Source organism: Centroberyx affinis, unplaced genomic scaffold, assembly GCF_046629955.1.
Source record: "Centroberyx affinis isolate AG114_WGS23_722 - 3 ecotype Tasmania unplaced genomic scaffold, CSIRO-AGI_Caff_v1 ptg000977l_1, whole genome shotgun sequence".
Taxonomy (NCBI): domain Eukaryota; kingdom Metazoa; phylum Chordata; class Actinopteri; order Beryciformes; family Berycidae; genus Centroberyx; species Centroberyx affinis.
The window spans coordinates 348,114-371,327 of record NW_027279547.1 but is presented as its reverse complement, the minus strand read 5'-3'; the positions used below and the strand labels follow the sequence as shown (position 1 = coordinate 371,327).

The following is a 23,214-nucleotide window of genomic DNA, read 5'->3' as shown; positions in this document are numbered from 1 at the left end:
CTCAAGCCTCACGTCTCTGCTTACATAAACTCCCATGGGTGCTGTTTGTAAAGCAGCCCTACCCACGCATTTTCAGCAATTTTGCGACTAATGACAAACTCCTTGACATTAAATCTGTAGAACGTAAATGCATTTGCACGGCTAATGTTCAACCAAAGATAGTTTGCTTCCTACCTTTGTGGCTTATTCAGTAGAAACAGTATTGGCAAATCTAAAGCCTAGCACAGATTTTTACTGGTGTATCGTTTCTACCGGTACACCGGTTTCTACCAGCCCACCACAACTTCACATGGTGTTTACATGTGATGGAAAGTACTCTTGTATACTCTTGTGTATATGTGACTGAAATGGAGTCTCCATTAAACCATATGACCTCCATATTGCCATATAAAGAGTTTTTCCCAACATGTTATTATATGTTATTGCTCTACATAGATGTCTGTAAACTGCAATATATTTAAAATCTGCATCTCCTTTCCCACATCCCTTTCCCCCACCCACAGCCCAGTGTTTTGATAGTCAGCTATATTGAGTCGGCAAAGGCGGCGGCCCAGTTTGGCTTCTACCAGAAGGCAGAATGGAAACCAGACGACTCCATGATAGCTGTGGCGGTGAGTACACCACTCCTTCATCTCTCCTTCATCTCTCCCACTGTCACTTCTTTACTCTGACTTTATGACACACATATTTTGTCATCATCACACACACACATACACACACACACACACACATACCCTTTTACACCTGGCATTAACGTGTCTTGGGTAATCGGATCCCAAACCACCTCCAGAGGTGCTCAGGAACGCAGTGTGACCTCATTGCACAAAAGTGTTAATGCAGCTATGTTTTTAATTAACATACAGTAACTATGTAGGCTATGCAATAATCAAATATTGTTATAGGTCCCCAGTAGTCAGAGCTCTAAGGTCATATAGTCAGTCATTTCGTAATGTTTAGGCTGTTAGGTCTACAGTAAGCTGTATGGCTGCACTGAGCACCACCGTGCCTCCAATGCGCTTGTTGTCTTGAAATGTTCCGGGACCTTTTCCCTCCAGACCGACTCACAGGAACACCGACCACTTGGTGTTCCGGGACCTCATCATGTACAAATTAAGCACTGCCATAGTTGTTTCAAAGCGTAAACATCCAGGCAGGAAGTGATGTAGGCGGTTGTGTGAATTTTGCATGAGAAAATGCAGTCGGATCGAAATGTGGACAATGCAGACACATATTAATGATGAATGGAAATGTAATTTGGCTAAATCACATTCTGATACAATCCGGATACGAGAGGCAAGCTATACCAGGTGTAAAGGGGTCTCTCTCTCTCTCTCTCTCTCTCTGTCTCTCTGTCTCTCTGTCTCTCTGTCTCTCTGTCTCTCAGTCTCTCTGTGTCTCTCTCTCTCTCCCCTCACTCTTTCTCCCCTCTGTCTTATCTGTTATCTGTTTGGTTTTCTCTCTGCCCCCTGGACCAGGCCTGCCTGGGAATCAGCTCTCACCGTTTTGTTTCTACTTTGTTTTCTTTCTTGATTTGGTGTTGCACAGTTTGACTCGGTGGCTAGAAAATGCTTCAAGAATTGATTACTGGCAGTAGGACTCTATCAGGATCTTTCTTTATTTTTTTAAGGGCAGTGGGTGGTCCACCCACCCTTTTAGTGTTTCATATTTATTTAAACAGTTGGAAACCATGTAGGAGACACAGGAGACAAAGTTCTGGTGGGATTCGTTCCTAGGCCAGCAGGGACACACGTGTGGGTCCAAAGGTGGCGGACTTAACCACTGGACATATTACTATAAATTTAAATTATAAAAGTCCTGAAAGAGCACAGATTTAGATGTTGATGATCTATAAGGTGGTACAGCCGACTTGTCATAGTTAATCAGAGTACTGGTAAGCACACATTGAAGAGGTCAGGAAAAGACTTGGAAGCTGTACTACTGTGTACTACTATTGGGGATAAGTAATAAATTTGCTAATATGAAATTGCATCATAGGCCATAAGTTTTTCAATTTTGTACAAACACTTGTGGAATGCACTTTTTTTTTTTGATGGAGTCTACACTCCAAGAACATTTAATACCTCCAAAAGTACAGTAATAACATTCTTTGGTGTGTCTCATCACTGCCATTAAGAATTATGTTAGGTAGAGTTGGGAAGCGAAACCCGCTTGTTGCTCCAATGTTTCCAGAACGATGCGTGCGAGTTTCTGTGAGGATTAGTGATCACAGGGGAGCAGAGTGTGTTCAGTTCTCCGGCACAGGAGCAGCTTCACTTGTAGCTGAAGCGTGCAGCAGTAGAACGAGCGTGACAAATGTCGAAAGTGTGGCTACGCTTCCATAAAGAGCCTAGTTTGTCCTCTTTATCGCTTCGCTGCTATTGTGCTTCAGATACAAGAAAGCTAGAGAGCTGAACTGAACACACTCTGCTCTGTAAACTCACTACATCTGTTACAGTGTGCAGTTGTGTGATGTGTGTACAGTTTTAGATGCTGGACTCATTTTGGAGTCAAAATAGAGTATTGTGAGAAGTACAATAATGAAACAGTATGGTAGGAACAGTTGATAATCTTTTATTCATTGTAATTTGGGATTGGTAACAGAACTTCAATTGATTCAGTTACAGATTTAGTATTTTTAGGGTGCTACAAAAGGCCTATAAAGGTAATATATAAGAAAGGAGATAAAGAAATCATTAAGGAATCGGATCGTTTAGAAAGAATTCAACTTTAATAAAATTGTATCAGTTCCCAATCTTTACTGTATAAATCAACAGGGGTCACCTTTCACTAGAGATGCACCGATCGATCGGCCGGTGACCGGAATCGGCCGGTTTTCAGCTGATCGGCTATGACCGGTGACCGGCCGATCAGTCTCATATATCCGATTCTGTGCCGGTCAAATTTAAGACAACAGTAAAAACTCCGCTGTAATTAAGCAATATTACACGAGAGGGTGTGCGTTACCGTGATGCTTACGGACCTCGGCGCAAGCGCCTCGGTCCTGACCGCATCACTGTCGTGCCAATAATGACGGTAACGCACACCCTCGGGTGTAATATTGCGATTATACAACAGTTACCAACAAAATAAAAGATACAAACAAAATGTATTCATATCGTGGGGCAATTCGCTCTCAAAATAAAAAACGTTTTGCTAGTGTTATCTCCGTTTCCCTGGAAATACATGAGGTCTGACTAATAACTGGAAAACAATCAGTCACGTCAGTAGACTCCTATGTAATGGAACCTAGTTTACTACTCCAGCAAGTAGGCGGAGCCTTAGTAACGACCTAGCAACAGAGACGATTTCTAGTCCCTGTTGAGTCAGCCAGCCAACTTGAGCTAATGCTTTCTAGAGATCGCGGGATTTCCCAAACTGAATAAATACCACACATATAAACACAAAACTGCCTTGCTAGCTCAATCTTGTTGTAACTAAGATATCTGCTGAAAAAAATAATTTTTCCATGGACAGATTTAGCTACTATCTCCGCGAACTTCACATGTATTTTTAAGCTAGTAGCGCCGTGTCACCGACTCACCGGCACAGCTGATGGAGGATGCAGAGCGTCTGGTAACATCAAGGCTGAACAGAGTTAGCGTAGCGTTATATTTAAATATATTGTATGATAATATGGCGGAGTAATATATAGTGATGAGCACGGCTAGGTGTGCTGTCATGCTGATTTGATCACGTTCTAAATGTCTAGTTGATCAATCAGATCGCTCGGTCGGAACTACCTGTTGTATAGTCCATAATAGTAATAGTCCGTGTGTTGTTATATAGATCTGTTGCACCTGTTTTATTTCGGGAAAGTATTAAGTGGGATATACTGCAATTCATTTTCATTTGGATTTTATTTGTTCAAAAAAGCTCTGTCCAGTAACCTGGAGCACTTTTTTATTTTGAGATTTGTTTGAGTGAGAGTGAGAGAAGGTCCTGTAACCTGGTGCAGTTTTGGAGAAAATGTAAGTTATTAATAGTCAATGTTTTATTATGAACATACAATTGAATTTTAATTTTCAATTAAAGAAAAGTTACAAAAATGTTTGTGTGTGCTGTCAATTATAGTTCTTAGAAAGAAAATCGGAATCGGCCAAAATCGGAATCGGCAGGTCAGACTTTTAAAAAATCGGAAATCGGAATCGGCCAAGAAAATTGCGATCGGTGCATCTCTACCTTTCACACTGGTGTTTAACTTTTTGAGATGATGACGTTTGAATGCCTCAGTTAAATACAGTCTGTGGTCTTTGCCTGTTCTCAGACTTTGTCCCTGCTGACCACCGTACACTCTCTCTCTGACCGTGAGTCAATCAAATCAAAGCAAAACAATGCCTCTGTATCAAACTGTTGGCTGTTGATTGGCTGCCTGTTATGCTGGCTCTGCACAAAGTGGTAGTGTTTTTTTACTTTTGCAAACTTTTCCTCCCGTTCCTCCACTGCCTGGGTGTTAAAGTCGTGGTTTGGGAGAACAAAAAGCCCCGCATAGCCCCGCATAGCCCCGCATAGCCCCGCGTAGCCCCGCATAGCCCCGCATAGCCCCGCGTAGCCCCTCCCTCCACTAACCACCTAGCCAGTAGGAATCGGTGTGCAGATGATTAACAACTCGGCGTGAAGCTCTCCTGCTCTAGTTTGCCTTAATTGGTCAGATGCCTGAGCCACAAAATTTACTTTGAGCAGTGGTGTTATCAATATTGCTGAGATTTTTATGTATTATCTTACTCATTTATTTTCACCCAACGAGGGGATTATTTTTGCTGAAATCTGAGAAAATGTCAATTTAGTAAACTCACCTACAGTAGCTGAAACTAGCCTAACGTCACTTAATGGTTAATATCAAAATGTGAAACATTGTAACTTCAACAGAGACAACAATCCTGTTTTACTTCATGATGACTTACAAACATGATTCATTGTATAAGTGAGTAGTAGCTTAATTTGATTAATTGTATAATCCAAGTGTATAAATACATGTCAGGTAGCTTATCTGTTTTTTCTTGCTAGTGGAAAAAGTTTCAGCCTGAAGGCAAAACTACTTACCTAGTAGGCTTAACTGTACAAATTGGTGATGTGTAACTCGGCGTCTGTGACCCTTGTCCTTGAACTCTGACCTCATTCTTACAGGTCAGGCCCTAGGCCCGGTGGGTGTTTTCTATACTGGGGAGGGATTAAAGGATCTAGCTACCTCAGCTATTCTCAGAAAGATGGGGATGGACTCTTTTAGAAAAGTATGCATTTTGTAAATGAAAACAAACTCGCGCGTGTGGTGAGATGGGGCGGAAAAAGGAGGAAAAGACACTACAGCTACTACATCTCATATTTTTTAAATAAGCATGAATTAATAACCCCAGGGTCTTCCTTCATGTCATTATAGCTGTGCCTTAGGTAAACTCTTAAGCAGAATACACAGAGATAAATGTTTGGGATATAAGCCTTCACAAGATTGTATTCAACAGGTCCTTACATCCACTGTCACGCCTCTTGAGTAAAGTCTTTCATAACAGTTGTAATTCATAATAATAACATACAATAAAATATTAAATTTTTAGTTTAGTGTAGTGTAAAATAACTGCTATTCTTATTTTAGCTAAAATGGCTAGATGTAGGTAAAAAATAATAATATTTTAGAAGGCCTAAAGCCGTGTGTTAGTGAGCCAGTGTGTTACCCAACAGGCAGACCTTGTCACTGGCTGACATCCTGACAGGAACAGGCACTTTAGTACAAGGTTGTGGATTAACACGCTTAATTGGGACAAATATAAAGCCCTTTGGCTCTGCCTTCCCACATCCTTCCCTTCTTTACACTTGTCTGATTTTCATGTGGATCACAGTGAATATTGTAACAGCAGATATGATTTGAAAATCTGCAGCAAGATCAAGAGGAGGAAAAGCAATATATTTCTCCAGTGGCGATGCCCTTCCATACTTGCCTTATCTAAGCTGTTTTTCAAAAACATGCAACTGCTTATGCTATGGACACGCTACAAAACTTTCAGTCTGATTTGTCCAGCCCAATTGAATTGTTACATCAGGCTGTATCTGTACTGACTGGGTGGGTTTGGGGAATACAGGACTGTCAGGTAGGGGTGAGCTGAAATAAAGTCACTCATGGAAAGATGTCAGCATAAGATGTCTTATAAGTAATGTTTATTTGAAAAAATATTTTTCATTACCTATAGTCTCTACTCCTGAGTAGCCATTTAAGGACAGAATAAGCAAAAGGATCTAAGTAAAAGCTGTCATATCCAGATTGTGAAAATAATCCTTGTGCCCTCAATCTCCATGCCTTTATTTCAGGACAGTGCAGGCAGAAAATGAACATACCTACATTAATTTGAAGGGTAAAATGCCACTATTCACGTAGCCTATATTGGCAAATTTACTGACCTTGCATGCCCAGCTTTTACAACAGAGCTACCACAGAAGCTCATATTCAAGCCAGGAAAAACCCTGCAATATTTGCAGATGATATTAGTGCCCCAGTAGCGGTCGGAAAGAAACAGCAGCTTCTGATGGCTTCAGGCAGGAGCCACAGTTGATTATGTTGTTGTTGTTGTTGGTTGCGTGTCACTCAGCTGACCCGCACTCTCACCACTGTACAGAGAAACATGAACCGTTGTTTCCATCTGCTGTGGCCATGACAATGGCAGCTAGTCTTCAACAGGTACAGCAGTGGTGCGGGGGTTGATTTCAGGTCGTGTGTGTCTGCATGTCTGTCTGTGTCTGATTGGACCACTGAGAAAGAGTATGTGTGAAAGATGAACTGAGGAAGAGAGCGAGAGAGGAATTAAGTTGAGACTGTCTGTCTGCCTGACTGTTTCCATCTCATTTGCCTCCCCGGGGCAGCAGAGTACATCATCACGCAGCGGCTTATTGGGATGTTGTTATTTATTTGCGGGTGGAATGTTAAGTGCCCTTATCAGCTATAATCCCTGGTAACGAGCCTGTCTGTGTTGAACTAATGTCTTGGTATGCACTCCGAGTTTAGAGTACAAACAGACAGATGCAGCATCTGCTATGTTAAACTGTGTTCAGGCAGACAAAGAAATCTGAAAGTAGGGAACTGATTATACAGTATTTCCTCAGATCAACCTGTTATTTTCTCACCTCTAACCACAAGTCAAGAACATGAATGCTCTGCAGTTAAGATGACTGAGAGAAGGAAGTGTCTGGTTGAGTAATCTCACATAAGGCAAGTGGCCCAGTCAGCATATGACTCAATCAACCTCCACAAGACATGTGATCAAGAACAACAACCGCCAATACCCAGACCAGAAGCAGACAGCATCAAAACGAACCACACGCGCACAAATGATTCATTCATATGCGAGTCTAATGTAGGCTACTGCTGTGTGTGTGTGCGTGCGTGTGTGTGTGTGTGTGTGTGTGTGTGTGTGTGTGTGTGTGTTGGCGCACACGTGTGAATCGTCTGGGATCTAAAGCATGTTTGCAGTTGAACATTTCCAAGTTTATTAACATACATTTTTATGTGGGATGCATCATTATAACCACTTTACATTTCATCATGTCACAGACTGAGACTCATATGGCTATCGCTAGCTAAATTTAGGTTACATTCCAGTGTGTAGACCAGACCTACCTATCTAGTGTAGGAGTTAGTGGCTTGAATAACACTTGGCATGATGCTACTGCACCGTCATCCACATCATATTACAAGACCAGGATTTTTCCTCGTTCAAATGTTTGTGCACGGCAGCTACAGCTGTAGTCTGCTGTTTCAGCTTTGCACAGAGAACAAAGCACCATATTATTTGGTTTCTCTTTATAGCTTTTCCATTCTTTGGATGATCTGGCTCAGAGTTTTTGGGAATTCTCATACATTTGGAGGGTCGGCATGTTGCTGCACACGTTTAGAACAAAACAACAAATTTGTGATGTAATTGGTGACATATAGGCTATATATTTTACTTCACTTTTCATCTAATAGGCCTACATCAAGTCCAGTTAATCCTACATTTCGTGGCCCAGGAAATACTATCAAGGACAGGAGCTGCTGTACAGAAGTCAGCGTGGGAGAAGGCAGAGATTGTTTCTCCCAAAACATCACTGTTTGTCCTTTGGGTGATTGTGCTTACACATCAGGTGCTGATAGGAGTCACCACAACACACACAGGTCTGCTTTCAGCAAGGTACAGTTAATCCTGTGGAGTGTTCAGAGCAGGAATGCATTTGGATAACCTAACAACAATAACATAACCCTAACCCAAGAGAGGGAAGTATAGGAACTACATTTATGCTCTGGTCAGAAATGCGCTTAAAAGTTCATATAATGCCCCCAGAAATTGGGATTTAGGGGTGTGGGGGTGTAGGGGCCGTGGAAAAAGCAAAGGATAGAAATTGGAAAAGTACACTTAAGTGGGCATTGCAGTTCTTGCATTCATGGTGTCCTCCAAATAAGTTCATGTTAACAAAAAAGCACTCCAGAGGAAAAAAAGCAAATTTCCTACAGCGGAAGCCATGCCTCCCTTAGAGCAGCTGTTGTGATTCATTTAAAGTAGTTAATGCATAACCTTGTTTATTCAAAACCTCAAACTGACCAGTCTGCTGTCCAACAAGAATAATGAACAGAAATGTGGCAAAATGAAAGTATATGATCAAAGAAACAGCAGAAGACAGAGGTTTCTGTGTATAAATGAGTATATGAGCCGTTTTCCCACAGGGGTCATTAAAATCTTGTGTCGGGTAAAAGAAATGCAGTTCATAACTCCCTGTACTCAAACATTTAGCTTAAAAAAGGCAAGGGGCCAAGACGGGAGAACATCTCTTTAAAATATTGGCATGATGACCTGTCTCACTGTCCCCCTCTCTCTCTCTCTCTCTCTCTCTCTCTCTCTCTCTCTCTCTCTCTCTCTCTCTCGCTCTCTCGCTCTCTCTCTATCTCTCTATCTCTCTCCCTCTCCCTCTATCTCTCTCTCTCAGTCCCTCCCTCCATCTCTACCTCTTACAGTGAGGCCAAAGTACACATGAATGAATGCTGTGAATGTGTCTGGGAAAGCAATAACTCAAGCCCAGTCCTGGGCCCAACCAGCCAAACACAACAGGGAGCAGGTGCGGGAGTTAAAAATACCAGAGCTCTCTCTCTCTCTCTCTCTCTCTCTCTCTCTCTCTCTCTCTCTCTCTCTCTCTCTCTCTCTCTCTCTCTCTCTCTCTCTCTCTCTCTCTCTCTCTCTCTCTCTCTCTCTCCCTCTCTCTCTCACTTCCTGGGCTCTGGCTTGGTTCTGGTTCCTCACCGGTGAAAAATGTATTGAAATGTCATGTGGGGGAACCTGGATGCAGTGTGTGTGTGTGTGTGTGTGTGTGTGTGTGTGTGTGTGTGTGTGTGTGTGTGTGTGTGCTCTCACAGTTCATGTGCGTGTGGCAAAAAATGTTTATTTCTCATTCACACAATATCTGTCATTCCCAGCAGAAAGCCCTATTCCATGCAAACATTATTGCATAAGTCGTAGGCCGCATGTGGCCGCAGCTGTAACTGTAACGAAGCTTTCATACTCACATAATCCTTCAGTCCCTGACGATTAACTCAACTTTGATACTCTCATTTAATCATCTTTCATTTGCCCCATGGGAGGGTTTGCCTGTTTTTTTTTTGTCTTTTTTATTTGTCAGCCTATTTTTCATTGTGGTTTTTCTGTTTTTATTTTTTCTAGCCCCCCCCCCCCCACAAGCCAGGTCTTACAGCTTTTTCACGGTGAGAAAGCTGACATCCCCAGGGATCAGTTTTCAAACAAATTAAATCCTGCTGGAGAACAAGTAGAGACTGTCTTCTTCAGCTATCTTTGTTGAGTCTCGACAAGTAGCAAGTCAGAATCAAACAGGAAATGTATTGGCAGCAGCTTGGTTAAATTTTAGGTAACTGAAGATGTAAGCACCTGTTTCACTGTTTTTTGTTTCACTTTGTGTTCCACAACATGCAGTGGAGGCCAAGTCATACTGAGGTCTGTTGACTAGCAGCTTTTAACCGCCTGTAACTAGGTCTCTTGTTACTCAGTTTTTTATTGAATAATTTTCTGAAATTGTTATGAGTTTATGATTAAGCGGTTTTAGCTGCATAAACCTCTTGGAAAGCTGTTAGTTTCTCACCTGAAAATGAAATTGAGCCTATAGCCCCTGGACAGAAAGAAACAAGCATTCTGAAGTTTACCTAGCGTTGCTGTACACGAAGTATGCACCAATCACGTTATTTGTCAATCCTGATTACCAATTACCAAAACTTTCAATACAGCACTGTGTTTATCAGACTGTCCTTATGCTTGCACGACATTGCTTGCCTTACTATGTGTAAATGAATTTGTTTTTATAGAAAGGTAGTTATTACATGTTAGTGGTGCTTGATGACGCAATGTTTTCTCACCTCTTGCCACTGGTATCTCATGGAAAATGTTTTTATTGAGGTAGCGTAGACGACGCCTTCTGTCCTGCTCATTGAACTGTTGTTAATCACTTTGCAACAGACGGGCCCATTCTCTATTGAAAAATAAAAAGCCGTATTCAATTACTGTCAAAAGGCACATGAGCAAAGGCTAAATAATGAATGGCCTATAATGTGATCGGGCAGTTGAGAACGCGCTCTGCTAATCACCGATGACCCATTTAGAACATGTATTGGCCAATTATGATCAGTGGCCTATTGATCGCTGCATCCCTACTGTACGCTGCACTAATAAGAGAAATATGCGCCCACTCAGCGTCCTGTCAGTAATAATCAGCTATGGTTCACAGTGTTGAAACAAGTTTGCATTTTGCCTTTGCCGATTTATTTTCAGTGAAAGGTCTGTGTGTTTGCATTCACACCACACAAAGAAAATCACACAGTTTGGGTATTTCCACTCAGTAACCTCTTAAACACACACACACACACACACACACATGCACGCTCAGGGAAAAAACAGCTGACTCAAGCTGCTATGTCTTAGGATCCAGATAGAATTTACATTCCAGAGGCATAGCATTAGACAGATAGCTGAGACTGACCACTTCTCTCCCTCCCAACTCCCACCTTCCCTAGTAGCAAACAGGCTCCAAGTATTCCTCCTCACCTCAAGCGGCCTCTCCAGACATTTTGCAGAGACCTGCAGTTAAAAAAATGCCCTTGGAATTCAGTCTTGATTCTCTGTTCTTCTGAGGGAAAAAGTTAAACTTTTCAAGTCCAATGTCTGCATACAAATATTCATGAACGTCTAGCAGGCTAGTTTGTTTTTTTCTCTGAGAAGCCCTAGCAAACCTTTCTCACCCTTGGTAGTATTTTAGTATAATTGCAGGCTGCAGAGACTTGGAGACGGGGACTGCGGCACAGTAAAGGCCGTATTTGCCCAGGCAGTAGTCTTCACTACAACTACCAGCTGTTTACCAGATGTTTGGCTGCTCACACACCCTCCAGACCTAGGGGCTAATGTAATCACCCTCCTAAACCATGGCTAGCTCTATCTTTAGCTGTGTGTGTGTGTGTGTTTGTGTGTGTGTGAGAGAGAGAGAGAGAAAGGAGGAGAGAGAGGGGGAGAGATGAGGAGAGACAGAGTTGTTTGTGTGGCAGGAGGTTAGAAAGGATGGAGTTCTTCAAACAGGGGAAATACTTTTCACCATTTAATTCTTTTTCTGTGTGTCTTGGTTTCTGTCCGAGGCCAGAGTGTTCCCTCTCTGTTTTTAGACTCTCACTCAGCAGCTCTCCGGGAATAAAAAATGAGAACTTCATGCGCAGTACAATCAAAATTGCTATCAAGTACATTTATAATTTTACTTGATGCAGACCATAATTAGGTGTATATATAAGTATAAGTAATTAGCTAGCTGATGTAAAAATAAGCATAAAAAGTAAAAAGGATAAGGTAAGAAGCAAAAGTGAGTGTACCAGGGTGTTGTCTGGCTTTTGATAGTGAATGGTAACATCAGTAATTGTGTAGGATTCACTGGGGGTTGGTAGGGTGGAAGACGGTTCAAGATCTCAAAAAAACCCTCCTACCAGTTTCCACGGTAGTTTTAAAAAGTTTTAAAATCCACATTTTCTGCAGCATTTCAAGGATTTTGTGGACAAATGCGCACCTTATGTGGATATATTCTCACACACACACACACACACACAGATACATACAGATCTGATGTTATGTCTTGTTGGAGAGACTAACTGTTCCCCTCACAGGTAGTGTAGAAATAGTTACTTCTAATCAATTCTAATACATTTTCTGAAATTATGTTTTTTGCTTCTGTGTGTTTTTGTAGTATTGTATTATCAATTTTCCCAAAAGATATAAATAAGGCATCTACATTTGGGTATTTTACATCTTTTGAATACCTTGCTTTTACTTTGAAATGTACTCTTCGAGTTTTATTTCTGATTGTATATAGACCACCTGAACAGTCCAACAATTTCTTTGACGAATTTGGTGAACTACTGTCCAAAATCTCCACAGATTTTGATTGTCTGGCTATATCGGTTGACTTCAATATTCATGTTGATAATCCAAATGATAATCATGCTAGAGAGCTGACTAGTACGTTAGAGGCTTTTGGTCTCAGCATGTGTCAGGGCCCACCCACAATCGGGGGCATACCTTGGACTTGATTATCACTAGGGGTCTCTATATACCTAAAACTACTATTGATGCTGCCATATCTGATCATTTCTGTGTTTTCTTTGATGTGTCCATAAATCTGTTAAAAAACGCTACATCATTGATAATACTGCTGCAGCCTTTTCTCTGTGGCCTTACGCTAAATCATCTGTATGTAGATGTAACAGGCATTATTATCTTTATTTATTTCTTTTATGTTCGTTTTACCTATTTTATCTTCATCTTTCTTTCTTTTCTTTCTTTTTTATGTCATTTTAAATAGTTGTGGTCTGTGTATGTATTTTTTCAGTTTTATGTGAAGCACATTGTATTGTGTATGTATGAAATGTGCTATATATATAAAGTTTGCCTTGCCTTGCCTTACTGTACCTACCTACTTACCAACTAGGATGGATAAATAGAGCATGGCCAGATAGTGATGACAAGTTTGTGAGTGATTCATCAATGAGTCTGTTGCCTCCTCCCCCACACCTAGAATGAACTCTCTAGAAGAATAGACGGATGGTAATGATGGAGAGATAGACCAGACGTCTTTAGTCTTTTCATGTTTCAGTCAGGACTGCCTGACAGCAGAGTGCCTCCTAACCACATCCAGTAAGACAGTGCAGTTGATGCCTATCTCACCTCTGCATACCAACACTGCATGCAGGCTTTATCAACATCTATGATTAGTTGTGTTCAGTTGTGAATCATGCATGTATTTCTGACTAATATCAGAAGTGCATGTAACCCCTTCAGAGAACCACTACAGATATCCACAACCCCATGTGTGTGGCCTATGCAAAGCTGTTTAAACGCGCAAAACACAGAGGGTTAAACTGGCCATCACCCTGTCTACAACTTTCTGCTGACTTGCCACTTTCTCTGCAGAACCCATAGTCTTTCATCCTACATGCAAGCCTGAACAAGCTCTTTTTTTCTTTTCTTTCCTTGTTTGTGTTTTTACAGTAATGCCTCAATCCTTTGATGTTGCTTTAGGTCAAAGTGGAAATGGTTAGTCTAAATATTATAGAAGGGCCAACTGACAAATGGAAGGAGGTGTTACACAAGAGGAGTAGAGGTCCTGTCTTGAGTCGGATAATTATCACAAGATCTACTATGCGCCCGTCCTGTACCAGTTATTATCTCCTATGGAATTTGGATTGAAAGGAGATCTGCACCCTGCCGGCTGTGAGAGAGTCCTGCAGACGTGGGACGCATCTCAATTGTGGCTTCCATCCCTTTATCTCCCAGTTCCTTTTTATCCACAGATTTTTCAATGATGTGACAAGACAAGGTGAAGTAAACTTAATCATAGCGCCATGAAAGGATGAATGGGCCTGTGAATGCTTTCATGTATCTAGAGCTATCAAACCACAGATGAAAGGGGAGAGATGTTGAGAGAGAGAGACACTTAAGACTGCTGAAGTTCATCCCAGGTTGCCAAATAGTGTTCACACCCCTCCCCCGCTTCTCTTTTATGCTTTAATGAGATTCCCTGCCTACCGCAAACGACATGCCTTTGAAGGTACAGTAGCTGGCTAGTCACACTCACATTTCCTTTCTGCGCCCCCCCTCCCCCCTCTTCCTCTGGGAATAAAGCCATGTGGGAAGAATATGTGGTTTCTGTGGGAAGGTCCTGGCATTCACACAGTTGAAGATTTAGCTTTGACAGGACTTTTAAGTTTGTGATGTGTCAGATCTCCTTCCCATGTTGTTGTGAAGAGCATTAATTGTAATTGCTTATGTGTAACATATTTCTAAAATATATGTAGTTGGCTTCATTTCTCTCAGCACATTGGACCTTTTCCAATTTGGGGCTTATGAATGACTTCCAATAGCCTTATATATAGTTGTTTTTTTACCCCAATATTGTAGGTTTGAAAATAAATATATATCAAACATGGATTTTTATTTGTAAATGTAGACATCAACTAGAATCCCTTCCCTTGCACTCCGAAGTTGGCATTCAGTTGAATTCCTAAGTTCATACTTTTAATGCTTCCTATTGCTACTCTGCCATCCCAGATTCTGGTCTGCATCCTGTCAGCTCCACTGTACAGAGGCTCTGCAGTAGGGATTAGTCACACATTGCCAGTGAATCTTGTAACAGTTTCAAATGCTCAACCTCTGATCAATCACAGTGCTTGAAGCTCAGTAACAACACACACATTCTCCCTTTTCTTCCCTCTGTCTCTTTATCTTAAAAAGCACATTGTTTTATCTTATGTGTACACATTTGCATAATTGCATTGTTTATTTATTTTGTGCAAACAAAAACTACATGTAACTACATATAACTTGAGTGTGCTGAATACAGTTTTCCAGCTTTTTGTTGTGAAGGATTATGACCCAAATGTCCTGTGTGTGTGTGTGTGTATGTGTGTGTGTGTGTGTGTGCAGTATCTGCATGTGTGTGAAAGGGATTCCCTGTACCAGTTCCATGTAAAATGATAGATAATGGGAGGCAGGACATGTGTAGCCTATAGTGTAGATCACAACAGTTTCAATACTACTACTTCAGATATGCAAAATACTTTCATATTTCTACTGCAGGAGAATGTCAGGCTGCAATAACTAGGCCACTGTAGAGAGACTGTGCCCTGCTGTGATCATCTGTACTATATATAGTCCTAACGTGAATATGATGAACTGGCTCTTTTTGTAGATATGTATCTCTCTGCAATGAGCTTATACAGCAACCTGAAGTCAATGTTATAGTGAAACGGTGTCCTGCGTCCAATAATACCACTGTCTTCAGAATCAGAATCAGAATCAGAAATACTTTATTGATCCCCGAGGGGAAATTGGGTTACATTGCAGCTGCTCACATTGTAGAAGTGAATATATACAAGCGTAGAGAAATTATAAGAAATTATAAGAAAAATAGAAATACGAAAGTAAGAAATATGTAAAATATGTGCATTATACTACAATATATAACAATGAGAATAAAAATAATAATAATAATATAGAAATAAGAGAAATAAGAATTCTGTACAATATTTCATTTACACTGTAAATTCAACTCTTTAAATGTCACGGGAAACAATGAACAACAATTTTTGCCAGCAGTTATGATCCACAGTGTTTCATTTGTTGTATTTTTGTTCCTTATAGCCCAATATTTTATCTACACTCATTTTCTTAATTATCCTTTGGAAAGCCTCATCCCTGTAGAAGGAAATATTGCCCATCTTTGCTGCCTTAATGTGTTGCCCTTGTCTCATTCCCCTTCCCCATAATGCCGATCGACTGTTTCTTAAGAGATCTGAAATGTATGACAATCACGTACATTTCAAGGATAGAGTATTTCAATCCAAATTGTTTGTTTGATCAGGAAAGCAGTTGGCTTCCCACAGCATGAAAACTAGTTGAGCTTAAGTCATCAGATCAGCTGCACAGTCAGCCTTTTGTGTTATCTCATTCATCTTTACCCTGGCAGCAGCAGCTGTCGTAAAAAAAAAAAAAGACCTTATTAATATATCATAAACTTGGACATCCAGGTGTGTCATGCATATAACTGATGTGAGACCCAGATAATTTATTGTCAATTTAAAAGACGCATGCAGGAAACCACATTTAAGAGGGTGAGGTTGGTCTCACAGATTAATTGCATGTTTATGGATTGTTAGAGTGTGTGATTTAGATAAGGAAAGACTTATGGAGAGTCTGTTCTACTGCAGAATATGGGAATTTGACCTATTACGGTGCCAGCTTAATGAAGTCATCCACCATATTTGGGAATGTATGGCAGAAGGATGGCTGTTATATGCCGCCCCGGTCACTTATCTCCCTCTGGAGCGTCTCGGTGGCTTGGAAAGCGAGAGCAGACGGCACCTGGACATGTGGAGCGACAGGCTGGGACCTTTTTGTTCTGCTCAGTTGTGTCTGCAGGGTGTTGGAGAAATCCAGGAGGATTGCCCTTGGTAGTCTTCATCGCTCTCAGATGGCTGCACGGTCCCTAAAGACACGCTCTCCTCTCAAGGCCGCGCTAATAACAGCAAATGTGCCATTGTCGGGTTTGGCTGCACGCTTGTGGGTATTTATAACGTAATTAATCACCTTTATCAGTCAGCAACTTCATATAGCTTTGTTATTACGGGTATTATCAGTAGCATAGGCTTACAAATGCATTCATACACATTTTGTTGTTAATATGAGGTCTGTAACTACTCAGTGACTTTGCACAAAGACTATAACTTTCTAAGTAGAAATCTCTTCAGTGTAGATTTTGATCATACCAAAGAACAAATTCAGATTCATTCAAATTCATTCAATATCTGAGCAACAATCTTTGCTCCCAACTTTTCAAAATTATTTAAATTTGGCCTGTTCCGCTAATTGTACAGTTCTTCTTCTAGGTTTGATATATCTGTGTGCATGGGTGTGTACGTGTGTGTGTGTGTAAGAGAGAGAGTGCTGAAAGTGAGCTCCACTGTGACAGTCATGTCCTAAAGCAGTTGACTCATGTCTTTCAACAGTAAAAAGCATGTGTTTGGAGAGGGTTAAAAGAACAGTTAACACCAAAATGAAGTCAATATCAGTCGAAACAATTGAAGTGACGGGGCTGGTTGTTTAGATTTCCAAAATGGGGCATAAAATCACCATCAAATTTCTCTAACAGAACTGCTCCTTTAAAGCTTTTAACATTTTGCCACATCTCTTACTTGATTCTTGGAAATGGCCACAATACCATTTAACTTCCACTGGTGTAGAAGAGCCTGAAATGATACCAATTCATCAAAATGACTCCGTAAATAATGCTTTCAACCCCTACATGGATTTGAAGCGTATCTTTTCAAAACAAGATCCGCACCATTTGAAGAACCCAATGCCCTTTTATCCTGGAATATTTTTCAAACTTTTTTTCAAGCTCTCTTCACCTTGTCTGAAACGACAAAAACATTTGTGGCACAATCTTCTGAATTGCTGACACTTGACATTTCTTTGTCTTTTTTTTAAATACATCTTAAGCGTGTTGTAATGTCTTGATTGGTCTTTCCATGAGTGCGGAGCTCCAAGGCTGCTGATGGGTTTAGCAGGCCGGCGTTTGGCTCGCTCTCCTCTCTCTGGCTGTTGCTGCTCTTTTCTAGCCAAGCTTCCTGTTGCTCCGTCCAGCATGCCAGTCGCAGCTCCACTCTCCTTGGCTTCGCTTTCTTTCTGGTTTGGGTCCTGGCGCTACGTTGGCCTGCCTGCCACCAGCGGCACTGCCACCACACTGGAAATGTCAAGGGTTATTCCAGGCCGCTGCCACCAGCTATTGGCAAGGATCCCATACAATGAAGCCTAACTGGACGTTACACCGTAGAGTTAATAGCAGAACCGTGGTTTGTATGTTGAATAACTTTGGTTCTCGGTTGATCTGTAGTGCAAAAGAAGGCTTTTAATGTGCAGCCGTTGTGATACCATAACACGTTATTACTGACAGTGGAGTCTAGATCAAGTGTTGTCTCATCTTTCAGTCCTCAGGCTCAGTTTCAGCAGTTTCCGTGACAGCGCTTTGTGTTTGCTGGTGCGTGCGTGTGTGTGTGTATTTGGGATTTCCACAAAGTATATGGGCTACAGATCTTCATTGTGCTAATCTTTTATTTAATCAGGTAGTCTCATTGAGATCAACATCCCTTTCTAAGAGAGAACCGAGAAGAAAAAACATTCATAAAATTGACAAAGAAAATATGCAAACAACTCAGTCACACATTCCAGCGGTCGGCAACATACAGAGGGGACATGCATGATAAAAAACCATCACAAACACTGTAGAAAAGAGATAATCGTTGAGTTGGACAATAAATTTTGCAGTCTCTTCCATTGATAAGGTGCACTGTGCACAGTACCAGAAAGCAGTTTAAATGTATGTGTGGGGTATTTAACACTAACCAGTCCTGTGATCCATTATAAATGGATTTAAAAGTCAGAGATGTGAGGTACAGCAGTAGCTTCAGATGTAGAGCCCCATGGATAAATATAGTACAGTGCATTTCCCTTCTTGTCATTAAAGACCTGCCAACTTTTTGACTCACAATGGTGAGTGTGAAATTTGTTTCTTGTAATAAAATGCAAGGCACTGTAACAAACTGCAGTCAGTTGCTTTAAAGTAGAAAGGACAGCATGCAAATACCAAATGTCTCCTGCTTTGTGGCTGCACAGAAATCATTTTTGTCCTCAGTTTTTTGGACACGGTGTCCCACATGGGTCTTGCATGATAATCTATTATCTAGCCATATTCCAAGGTATTTTTATGATTGTACAAGTTCAATGTGGGTACCATTTAGTATATGGATACCAAGATTAGTAGAAGTGGGAGTAGGAGTCAAAGTGAATATCAGAAATTAGGTTTTTATGTTTTTTTGTGATGAGAGATAACTAGAGAGCATCAGAGGCAGCCTGGTAATCGAGCCTGGAGCGTAGCATGTGGCATACAAGATGCTATCATCAGCGTAAAAATGGACATTACGATGCTTATCAGGTGATAGTCTGAAGAGAAGTCGCTCATGACTGTTGAGGACTAGAGAGTTCCTTTGCCAGGTCATTACCAGGGTTTATCTAATTTTCAGGAGTGGTATGGCAATGCTTCCTTTGCACAAGAATGTTTTGTTAACCATGGGACTGACTATGTTGCAGATATTAGTCTTCAGAGGGTTCGCTCAGGAGATATTGCTAGCAAAAAAAGTGAGTCACAAATGAAAGTATTTTCATTGTGGGAATTTACCTCCAGGTAACCAACAATGATTAGAAGGTCCTACTCTATCATAAAAATCTAGGTGGCTGGTGATCTTTGCATTGTAGGTGCTACTGAGGCAAGTGGATAAAAAATAGTTTCCTGCTCTGGGTATCATCTTTTATTTATAATGCAGCGGGCCTTGGAAACTGTTGATTAAGCTAATGGTAGCCATCAGTGACAAGAGAGGGGACCTGTCTGAGTCTGCCTGGATGAAACAAGACACCATCACCACAAACACTCACCTATCCATCAGCAGTGCACCACACTCTGCCATTAGCACACTGAGTATCACTCTCCATCTATCTTTCCGTCCATCTGAGATGGCTATATTAGGTACAATACAATACAATGTTTTCATTTACCCATAAACTCTCTCTCTCTTCCTCTCCCTCACTGCATTTCTCTCTTGTTCTCTGAAATGGCAGTACTGGGTGACCATGCAGTTTTGTTGATGTTATTTTACCAATAAATCCTTGTTTCTTTTTTAATTTGCATTCCCTCTCTCTTACAATTACTCACTCTCTCTCTCTCTCTCTCTCTCTCTCTCTCTCTCTCTCTCTCTCTCTCTCTCTCTCTCTCTCTCCCTCTCTGCAAAGGTAATATTTGAAGAGTTATTTTGTGTTCTCCTCTCTCTGTCACTGTCTTTCCATCCCCCTCCCTCTCTCTCTCTCTCTCTCTCTCTCTCTCTCTCTGATAATAAAATATTGAGTGAACAAACATATGATGTGTTTTTTTAATGGTAATCCTGTCTTTCTGTCTTCAGGCTGCCAAAGGCTACATCCTCTTGTTTGATGTCCTGGGAGGAGGGGATGACAAGTACCTCTATGAGCCAGTCTACCCAAAGTAAGACGCACACAAAGACACACACACACACACACACACACACACACAAAGGAGGGTAAACACTTGGATCAAAAGTGAGCAGGAGAGGTGAAGCTGTAGCTCAATGTAGAGCACAGAGGCTACAGCGTTCAAAAGGCATTTGTGTCTTACCTTTACCACTGGCTCTGAGGTGTGTGTGTGTGTGTGTGTGTGTGTGTGTGTGTGTGTGTGTGTGTGTGTGAAAATGGACCTGACTATATGACTCACACAAGCAGTATAACCTCGAGCTGAGGTGAGGCTAGACTACATAATCACACAGTGATCAAAGGATGACGAGAAAGAGAGAGTCTGACTCAACGTGGATGTTAGGTTTCTCCATACAATCACGCAAAGATCTTGCTTTGCACTAGAACTAGTTAGATAAACAATTAGGCCGAATGCTGCGCCTGACGCAGCCATTAGTATGCATGTATGTATGCCTTGTGGGCGATGTGTCTGTGTGGTGTGAGCGATTCTAAAGCACTTGGCTAATCCTCAAAAAAGATACTTTAAAATTTTGAATTTTAGCCTGTTAATTTCAGTTTGTGTCACACGCACATTTTCTCACATAATATGACAAATACCCAGGGATGAAAAATAACAGGCTGAACTTGAAAATGTGAAGGTGTTTCTTTACCTATTGCTTGAGTTTCCCTCCTCTCCAAGCCTTGGGCGTGCACTCATTCTCATGTGAAAACCATACCCGCAGAGGGAGAGTTCTGCATAAGATATGATGTGTACTGTGTAATGCTATCAGATCAGTGTCATGGCCTGCAATAAAGTTGCTTAACCCACCTACACTTATCTAGCTACTAGCTGATGTATATGCTCTGAAAAAGGAAAAAGGCATGTCTGCACACAGCCACCTCATGTTGAACACAAGCTTTGTATATTGCAAGCCACCATATTGTGTGTGTGTGTGTGTGTGTGTGTGTGTGTGTGTGTGTGTGTTGCGCATTCCTAGACAACATAGCAGCAGAGGTGGGGCAAGTCTGGGCTTATAGAGTGAACCTTTTGCAGCCTATGAGTTGAAAAAATAAAACTACTTTCTACAAACATAGCCACCAGATTATACTGTATATTGTAGATTTCAGTACTTTTCCCCTTTCATTAATAAAACTGACCCATGGATTTGTGTGTGTGTGTGTGTGTGTGCACAGAGGGAGTCCTCGTGTGAAGGTGACCCCGGGTTATAAGGAGGAGCAATGTGCCCCAGCTCTCTCTCTGGAGATGAAGAAGCCTGTGGATCTGGAGGCTCCCATCACCAGGTAGACACTCTGTCTGTCTCTCTGTTTGTCTGTTTCTCTCTCTGTTTGTCGGTCTCTCTTGTGTCTGTCTGCCTCTCCCTAGACACTCACCGTCACTCTCGGACTTGTATGCATAATCACGCACATGCACAGACAGATGCACATAGCTTTTGACTTACCAAAAGCTACACTCGCTGTGTATCTCTTAATACAAGTATTTTTTGAATCGTGGACATCGCCATGAATTGTGTTTGTTTTTTCTACCCTCTCCTGGTGTAGAGCTTCACCACTGTGTATGTTTTTATGTGCATGGATTTCCTCCCCTTCTCAAATCACTAATTTGAGGTTTTGCAAATTACACACAAGCAAGCTGCCTCACATTTAAGTCTCTGAAAACTGCACAACTCAAAACAAAATCTGTGTGATTTTAACATATGGGCTTGCAATTTAATACCCATTGGAACATTGCTATTGATTTATAGGTTTTGTGCGTTACAAATCTTACGCCTTGCTCTGAGCACTGAGCTCATCACTCTACATCTACACCCAGTCTACATCTGGTTTGCTTTTGTTCTCACAGTTGGCCAGTAGAAATTCAAGGAATTTCCATTGTAGTTGTGGCTGTTAGCAGTGACCCGCTCTTGGTATTTGTTAAGGGTGTTTGTCCCAGAGTAAATGGCTTGAACAATCCTTCTCCTCCTCTCGTGGAAAGCCGGTATTGGGGGTGAGAGATGGCTGGGGTGCAATGAGCAGCCAAGCTCTGCCATTCTGCTCAGTTACAGATAAAGGGGAGAGCAGAGAGGAAAAACATGATTCTGCAGAGATAGAGGGGGTGACGAAAGAAGTGAGTGTTAGACAGATAATTAGGGATTGATGTAAGGATTTAGTGTTGATTGCTTGAAGGAAGGAAGGAATGTTTTCGCTGGAGCGCTAGCTAGATGTGAGGAGTGTTGACCAGAGTTCAGTTGATTACAGTCAGCCCCATACACATTGTGTTGTGGTCCTGACAGCAGACATCAACACAGGACAGTGTTTATTCAGACAATATCAAAATATTTTGGACCAGAATTTAATGTCACCATGTCTTTAAGCTTTAAGTGCTGCTGTGAGATTTATTTTATCCTATCAACTCCACTGACAGAGGTAAACATTAGGACTTGCTTGTCGTCTTCACCCCATCACTACACTTACTTCACATTCTTAAAGAGATACCTGTATTTTTGTCTGTTGTATTTCACAGTCAGCTATGGAAAATGATAATAGGATAACGTTTTTTATATTTGTCCCATGGCTCTCCTTTAACAGGCTTGTTATCATTATTACCATTGCAGCTAGTGGTATCTATTAGTTTGAATGAGGAATGCTAACAATGCTAACATGCCACTTCCAGAAACTTGTCCCCAAATTGCAGTAAGCCTGTTGAAGAAAAATAATCGTAAAATTCAAATGTCAAGGTCTCCTCATGGCCAAGGAACAACACAGCGGCCTGGAAGGGTCAGGGTTAGAGCCAGCATTTGCTGCTCCTTTTTCTTTTTTTTTTATCATGGTTTCTGTCTCTGTTCCTGATTTCAATTCTTTTTCGGCTGACTCTTATTCTATCTTTTTTCCTTCCCTAATATCAACGCTACATCGTCCAGCTCAACTTCTTTATTTGCTGAGTGACAAGAGCTGTTTCCACTCTCTTTGTCTGTCATTTGTTCATCTTGTCCTCCTCATCTCTGTCTTTCTCTTTCTTGTTTTCACTGTCTGTCACGTCTCCCCCACTGTCTCTTCGGTTGACAAAGATTATTGGGTAGTCATTTGAATGTGAATGCTC

The 23,214-nt window shown here is 41.3% G+C and overlaps 1 protein-coding gene across 1 annotated transcript in view; it reads left to right on the top strand.

Annotated features, from left to right (window-relative positions):
* ric1 (RIC1 homolog, RAB6A GEF complex partner 1) overlaps window positions 1-23,214 on the top strand; it is a 55,809-nt gene that overhangs the window by 10,990 nt on the left and 21,605 nt on the right. Inside the window, 3 exon segments of the mRNA XM_071522335.1 lie at window positions 504-611; window positions 20,054-20,133; window positions 21,312-21,419. Of these exon segments, the coding sequence (XP_071378436.1) occupies window positions 504-611; window positions 20,054-20,133; window positions 21,312-21,419 (296 nt within the window).